This window comes from Bos indicus, chromosome 11 (genome assembly GCF_029378745.1).
Source record: "Bos indicus isolate NIAB-ARS_2022 breed Sahiwal x Tharparkar chromosome 11, NIAB-ARS_B.indTharparkar_mat_pri_1.0, whole genome shotgun sequence".
In the NCBI taxonomy this organism is placed as follows: Eukaryota; Metazoa; Chordata; class Mammalia; order Artiodactyla; family Bovidae; genus Bos; species Bos indicus.
The window spans coordinates 103,011,882-103,019,561 of record NC_091770.1 but is presented as its reverse complement, the minus strand read 5'-3'; the positions used below and the strand labels follow the sequence as shown (position 1 = coordinate 103,019,561).

At 65.5% G+C, this 7,680-nt stretch overlaps 1 protein-coding gene across 1 annotated transcript; it reads left to right on the top strand.

Moving 5' to 3' along the window:
* The first annotated feature begins 514 nt into the window (after positions 1–514).
* SOHLH1 (spermatogenesis and oogenesis specific basic helix-loop-helix 1) lies at positions 515–4,856 on the top strand. The gene is made up of 8 exons (XM_070798149.1): positions 515–633; positions 985–1,122; positions 1,545–1,692; positions 2,149–2,267; positions 2,358–2,455; positions 3,149–3,335; positions 3,768–3,838; positions 4,434–4,856. Exons 1-8 carry the CDS (start codon positions 575–577, stop codon positions 4,652–4,654), a joined length of 1,041 nt encoding a protein of 346 aa, XP_070654250.1. The 5' UTR covers positions 515–574; the 3' UTR covers positions 4,655–4,856.
* The last annotated feature ends 2,824 nt before the right edge of the window (positions 4,857–7,680 follow it).

Here is a 7,680-nt window from a genome sequence, read left to right as displayed (position 1 = left end):
CGCTTCCTGCCACAGAGGCGGTCCTCCCTGCCCACCAGGCCCACTTGCCAGCCCAGGAACCCACCTGGGCTCCTTCCCTGAGAAGCTTTGCGCAGTTCGGTCCTCACCCTGATGGACCCCGTCCGGCCCCTCCCTCCACCCTCAGTCCTTGCCCCCTGCCCCCCACCCTCAGTTGTGAGATCCTTCAGGGGAGAGCCCCAGCTCGGGACTGGCACCTGAGGGTGCCCACGGTGGGCAGGTGAGAGGAGACCCCCACTCCAGTGGGAAGCTGGGCTGCCCAGCTGGAAGCGGTGGGGGAGGACTGTCCATCTTGGGCACTAACCCAGGTGTGCCTTTCTGGCAATTTCTCCAACAGAGGGACCTCACCGCAGGAAGGGTGGCAGAAGTAGGGCAGCAGGGTGGAGGTGGCGCAGAACACGCGGGGGCGGGGCAGGCTCCGTCCCGGCGGGAAGCACGTGGGGGCGGGTAGAACGCACGTGAGGGGGCGTGGCTGGGAGGACGGCGTGCGTGGGGCGGGGCGCACGTGGCAGGGTCCGGGGCCTTGCGGCTCTCTTCCGCAGCTGTGCGCGCGCTCATGGCGTCCCGGGCTCCTGAGCCCCGCGCTGGGGTTCCGCGAGTTTCCCGGGGATGCAGGTGAGAACTGGGGAGCGGTTGCTGGAGGGGGTCAGCTGGGACGCCCTTGCCCAGGGATGCTTGGGCGGGTGGGGGGCGGGTGGTGGTCCGGGCCCGACTCTTCTTTCCAATTGAAATGAAACTGAGTCCTAGCCCCACCCAGCAGGGCCCGCTTGGGGCCCACCCCGACCCCCGGGTCTTTGAAGGTTGCGGGGGGAAGACAGAGGGGTGCCAAGAGGCAGGACCTACAGGGCCATGTTCTAGGCCCTTGTCCTGAGCCCACCCCCTCTAAGACGTTCATCACCGCTTCTGGGCGCTAGGGGCGTTTTCTGGGGTCACAGAGCCCCGCGCTCGTGTCTTTTCTCGCGGCAGTGGCCCTTTCCCATCGAGCACCCAGGTCTGCTGCGAGGACCACCCTGGCCAGGGTTCGGGCCAGACCAAGGGGCCTGCGGTGGCGGAGGGTCCCGGCTCCCACCTGCCACGGAACGTGCTCAGCGAGAGGGAGCGCAGGTGGGGGCCGTCGTGGCGGCCGCGCGGTGGGGGCGGGGGTCCGAGGAGGTCAGGTCTGCGCCTGCCGCCTAGTTTCAGACAGCTGTTTGGTAAGGGCACGCTGTAGCGAGTTCTCAAGGTAAATATAGCCCTCGTGCTGGGGGAGGGCCACCAGTGCAGCCCTTTCTTTGACGTGAAGTTCAGGGCCACTCGAGGTTGTACGTTTGGGGCCGGTCCCCGCTCCAGGCAGGGGTGGTGGTCTAGGCTTGGTGGTGGCCTGTGGCAGACGCCCTGCTAAGCCTGCAGCTGGGGTCCAGGGCCCCTGGGGCCAGGGCAGTGCTCTGACCTGGTTCCTGAAGGGCTCAAGGCTTTCTGGGGCTGTCCTCTCGTTTCCTGGCCAAGCCAGACAACCCTATAGTCGGGGGTCCCTTCTCTGCGAGCAGGAAGCGGATCTCCTTGAGCTGTGAGCACCTGCGGGGTCTGCTGCCGCGGTTTGACGGCCGGCGGGAGGACATGGCCTCGGTCCTGGAGATGGCAGTGCAGTTCCTCCAGCTGGCAGGCACCCTGGTGCCCGGCTGGGAGCAGCAGGCTGTGAGTCGTCCTGTGACCGCCGGGTTAGCCCTCTGCGGAGGAGCCACGGGCATCTCCCTGCTCCCAGTCCCCCTCTGTCCCCCGGCAGCTCCGACCACTGGGCGGCCTGGCTTCCCTGGCGTCCCCGCCCCGCATGCCCAGGGCTGCTGTTTCCCGTAGACACATCTCCGTTTGCGTATCACACCTCCTTTGGGAACTCGGGATGAACTGTGGTTTCCACTTACATCCCTTGCCATCGCCCATGGTGCCAAAGCTGGCATAGGTAAAAGTACCCCCCTCCCCCGGGGGGGCACCAACTTCAGCCTCCCTCCGCCCAGTCCGGAGCACAGGGTCTGCGCTCAGGGTGGATCTCTGCGACCCCAGGCGGGCTGTCCAGGGCCGACCACAGCCTGCCTTCCGTGCGTGGTTTCCGGTTGACAGTCTCGGCTGCATTTCTGCTGTTTGTCTCCGCTTCAGGCTCTCACTTCCTCCAAGGAGCCGTGGCTCGCATGGCAGACGGATGTCCTGCAGCTGGCCCTGGCGAGTCAGGCCCCGGCAGGCGCCCCGGACGCCGGCGTGGGAACATCCAGTGTGATGTCAGTGTCCCCGTGGGGCCGGGGGCCATGGTGGGGGGGGTGCGTGCAGACCACTCAGAGGCTCTCCTTTTGTCTTTGCACACCACGCAGTCATCAGGCCCCCCCGAGCTGTGAGGCTGCGGCTGTGGACGAGGGTGAGGCCCTGTCGGGGGTGGCCGACATGCTGGACAGGCCACCAGCGCTGCCTGGTGAGTGTGAGTGGGTCCCCGTCCTCCCCTCGTGCTGTCCACAGCCAGGTGCATGAGGCCGCCACGATGACCACGTCCCCCTTGTGCTGGACACCCAGCTGTGGGTGGCTCCCCGGACCATGACTGCCGCTCCCGAGTGCCGCAGGAGGCGAGACTGTGCGTGCCCACCCAGGCGGGGAGGGGTCCTGCTGTGGTCAGGGCCGGCAGGAGAGCTGGTGGTGGTTTAGTCGCTGAGTCGTGTCCGACTCTCGCGACGCCATGGACTGTAGCCCTCCAGGCTCCTCTGTCCGTAGGATTCTCCAGACGAGAATACTGGAGTGGGTTACCGTTTTCTTCTCCAAGCAGAGCTGGGCCTCCAGGGAAAGTTGAGAGCTGTACACGGGGTGTGGGGATGGAGGAGTCACACAGCAGGGTAGACGGGTCCTGGAGATAGAGGAGGCGGTGGAGCGTGAGGGTCCTGGGGTCTGAGCCGCACCTGTTTGGCCTGAGGCCGAGCGGCCACGTCCTGCAGGCGGCCTCCCTGGCCTCAGGTGTGGAGTGCTTCAGCTCTGGACCCTTACCTTCTCCTGGTTGCCTGTTGGCACCAGGTTCCCGAGCCTCAGGCATTCCCTGTGCGGGACGCAATGGGCAGGGGCTGCGGTCTTCATTGAGGGGGGGTCATTCTTCTTTACCCACTCCTTGCTTCCCTCGTAGAGTCGCCCAGCCTCGTCCCCCAGTCCCCAGGCCCGAGACCCCCCAAGGTCCTGAGGCCGTCCCCTCTGTGGCCGGTCCGCTCGCAGCAGTCCCCTTCCCCACTGGTGAGTGAGGAGCCCCGGAGCTGCCTGGGCCAGGCGGGGCGCCCCACTACGGGGGCTGACAAGGCCCTGATGCCGGACTCCAGGTGGGTGCCCGGGTGCGTGTGCATGAGCTGCCAAGGCCTCCTCCCAGACCCCCGACCCCGGCCCCAGCTGCCCGGACCCGCTGCCCAGGAGGTCTCTGCCCGTCCCGTCCTTGCTGTGCCCGGGTGGCCAGACTCTGCCGTGTGGCTTTGTAGTGTGTGTGTGTTGGGAAACACTACTGTCTCCCTAATTGTCGTCTGTTTTGGCTGATGGTAAATGAGTTTGTGTTTTGTGAGTTCCACCAGCTGGGGCGTGGGCTGAGAGCTCTCGGGGGGCTGGAGAGGAGCTGGCAGCGGGCTGGGTGGGCAGGGTCCGGCGGGAGGGAGCAGCCCATCAGTAAGCTGCCTTTCCGGGCCCACGCCCTCCTCTCGAGGTGCAAGGCCCAGGGTCCACCTGGGACGACCGGGGTGGGGCTTCCTTCTCGTCCTGTCCAGGTCTGTGTCGGGATGTGACGTGGCAGATGGTGCGTCCGTTCTGCTGAGCCCTGGGCCTGACTGGTGGTTGGGTGAGTGGACCGCTTTCCTACCACCCCCAACTTGGAGCCTGGGTTGGTCCTCAGGCAGGGCTGGGGGCAGGCAGCTGGGACCGTGGGGAGATGGGCCCCAGCTTGCCGAGTGATGCCAAGGTTCCAGTGTCTGCATCTGAGTTCTCGTTCCCTTCTCTGCTGGTGTTTTTGGGGACCCCTGGGTCGGTGGGGGGGATGGCAGGTGAGGTGCATGCTGATCGGCGGTGGGCATCTGTGGGTGAGAGTGTGTGAGTGCTGGGTGTCAGTGGCTGCAAGTCGGCTTCAGAGCTTTCCCCCAAGAACTCGTGCCCACAGAGGCACGTGGGTGCGGGGTGAGTCGAGCGTGTGCAGGATCTGGCGTGGAGGGGGTGCACCTCCCTGGTTCTGGCCCTCCCAGGGGTCTTGAGCAGGGCCAGCAGGAGTGGGCCCACCCACCTGGTCAGGGGCCCTTCTGAGGATGAGCAGGGGACTTCTTGGTGGGGTGGGACAGATGGGTGGGGGGAAGGGTGTCATCTTCTCTACGCTGACCCTACCCTGCCCACCATGGGTCCTGGGGTCCTTGTCTGCTCTGCTGACACGTCCCATCTGCTTCCAGGGTCCCTGGAGGGCAGAGGCAGCGGCGCCCCTTCTCGGGTAGCCACCAGGAACAGCCCGCTGGACAGGCTCGAGCCGGGCTTCCTGGGAGACCCCGAGTCTGGCCCCCAGGAGGAGTCCCCGGACGGGCCCCTGGAGCCGTGGGGCTCGGATGGGAGCTGCTCCAGCCCAGTCCTGCGGGATGAGGTGGACAGCATCTTCCCCGATTTCTTCGCCTGCTGAGACCAGGGGAACGGGACCTTTTCGGCAGCACGTGCCACACACTCGGGTGGGGTTTTATTCTGGGTTTGGGCTGCAGCTGTGGTCTAATTCCAGCGAAGGCTGGTGGGGAGCGGAGGCTGAGGATTAAAGAGGAGAGCGATTTCCTGGAGGAAGCAAAACTTGTGTAGCTTTTGTGCAGTTGATGCGATTCACTGGGCACGTGGCACCAGTTCCGTTCACAGTGCGGGCGCCTGCCTGGGTTTGTTTCTGTGAGGTTCCCGGCCTGTGCGATCTCTAAATAACGGCGCTGGGGCTGGCGGGGGCAGGGGCTCCCTGGACTGAGACTCCTGTGTCCTGGGCCTGCTCCCCGAGAGGTGGGTGTGGGACTGTCTGCCCCTGCAATACTGGTCCCAGGAGCTCCAGAGACATCCATCGGGGAGGCCTGTCTCTAGGCCAGGAGGTGCCGGGGTAGGACGGACCTCTGTCTTCGAGGTGGGGGCCTCGGTGCTCCCCTCACGGGGCCTGTTGGGGGTCCGGGGCAGAGGCTGCCTGGCTTTTAACGCTTGAACTCCTAGCTGTTCCCGTCCGCCCCGGGATCTGGGAAGCACTGGGTTCCTGGGAGGAGTGCCCCTCCACTCTGGTATGGCAGGGTGACCCTGTCTGAGTCCCGCTACCTTTCAGCCACTGTGAAGGTGGTGCCAATCTTTGAGCCAGGCTGGTCAGGGGCTCACTCCTCTCTGGCCTCTGCGTGTCCCTTTCTGGAGACTCCGGGTTCTGGGCCCACCTGGAGGAACCCTATCTGAGCTCTGGGCAGCCTTAACCCAACACCCCAGGAGGGAGGCAGGGGGATGGGACAGGGGCTCAGCTCTTTCAGAAGCCTGACTGAGGCCCCAGGGGGACAGGTGGACGCACCCTGACCCTTAGACGTCTTACTTGGACGCTTAGAAGGTGAGGGATAGGACCCTGCCCCAGGTGGTAGGCTTGTGCTGCCTCGATCCCATGGCTGGGGACGGGGGGCTGGACCCGGTGCTAGAAATGGTCCTGGGCCAGGGTTGACAGCAGTGCCTGGGCTGTTGTGGGAGGAGCATGGCAGGAAGGGCAGCGCCCGCCAAATCTGCACCCGCCCTGGGCCCTGGGGCTGCACACACAAAGCTGCTGCGTTGAACGCTTTAGACGACCCACCACCCCACCCCGGGCTGGTGGCTGGGACCTGGCCTCTCTCGCTGCAGCTGCCTGGGGGGAGTAGAGAGAAAGCCCCCCCACGGAGGGGAGAACCCAGGCTGTTGCCTGGCCTGGTCAAGACCGCTGGAGCCGAGGAGCTGGGGTCCACGAAACTGCTTGCTTTCCGCCCCCTCCACTTCTCTGGCCCTCGCTGAACCAAATCAGCGAGGCTGATTGCGTATCTTGTTGGCTGCAATTGTGTGTCTGGGGGTGAGTTTAGAAAATCAGCCAGCCGGTGATTACTGGCTAATTCTGTGAGTTGGGGAGGCCTCAGCACAATCCCCCATCTCTCAAGGTGATCCACTCTCCTTCCCCCGACCCCAGGGGGTCCTGCTTGCCTGGCCCCAGGACACAGCAGGCTGTGCCAGGCCCAGCGGGACCCCGGCACCCTGGGGCTGCACCATCTCCCAGGCCCACCCATCCCTCAGCTCGGGCCAGCGCGGCCAGGCCTCGGTGGCAGGCAGCTGGCTGTCCTGGAGCTGACCAGCCGTCGGCCAGCACCCTCGGTCCAGCTTGCCTCCCCCGCCCCTCTGTGCTGCCCACCCTGCTCCTTGAACTTGGCGGCCACCACGGATCACTACTCGCTGGTGTCATGGTAGAGGTGCCCAGTGCCACCCAGGACTCACGCCGTCTCTGGTCACAGGTCCTGCCCTTGAGCATGGCCTGCTTGGAGGCTCTCCGCAGAGCTAGGAGGGGGCGGGTTCTGCTGCCCTTCAGGGGCTGGAAGGCTCCACTTACTGGGGAGGGGGCTGTGGTCCCAGGGTCCTTTGCCCACCACTAGGCTGTGACCTCCTCTTGGCAAGGACACATCCATCCGTGAGGAGGGAACCCTCAAACTCACACTCCAGCGAACACGGGGAGCCCAGCAGCTCTCCTGTTGGGGCACTCTCTTAGGTTGAATGACAAAGTCCGGTGGGGACCAGCGTGCGTGAGGGAGGCTTAAAGAGGCTGCCGATGGGGGAAGCTGGGAGTGGTCGGTGACTGCCGGGAGCCCAAGTCACGGTCCACGTGTGGGGCATCGGGGCTGAGCCCGCTTGGGCCTGTGGAGTGCGGTGCTGTGAGGGGGGCCTGAGCCAGCACGCCGGCACCGGAGGGGCCGCGGAGGGGCCGGAGTGCCGTGTGCTGGGCTCACCGCATCCCTGCCTGTTTTCCCAGATGTGGGGTGAGGCTTGGCAGGTCACGCGAGGTCGCGCCCGGAGTGCTGGTGGTAGGTCGGTCCGGTTGTGGCCCCCTCCTCCGGCGCTGCCCTCCCTGTGCTCCCCAGGCCCCAGGGTGTTCTCCGCAGGTGGCCAGGGCTCAGCTGGCTGCCTCTGTGTTTCCAGTTCAGGCAGGTCTCCTGATGAGGCCACGTGCTTCCAGACGTCAGCTCCTGACCGCTCCACATCACGTTGCCCAGGGCCCCGGGCAGGCCCCTTGGCAGGGTCACAACAGCTTCCTGAGATGCAAATTTTCCGCAGGAACAAAAGCTCTTGTGGAGGCCGCCTCCTGAAACAGACCTGTCTGAGGCCCCTGCACCCCTGTGTCCTTGCCCACGTGGCAGACAGCTTTCTCTTTGTCCCAGGGCCTAGGTGACCTCAGCCACATGCGGGCATTCATGTCAAGAGTGCCCAACTTGCTCAGCTACCACAGAGACCACGGAAGCCAGGGTAGCCCTGAAAATGCCAGCCCGTGGGTAGCTGTTTAATACCACAGCCAGCTCTGCAGCAGCACGGCAGCCGCCCCTGGACAGGTGGTCAGAAGGAGACCAGCCTGTCCGGGGGCTGGCCGCGGGCCTTCCACGGGTGTTTGTTCAAGTGACCCTGCAGGCCCCCAGCCTGGCGGCCCTG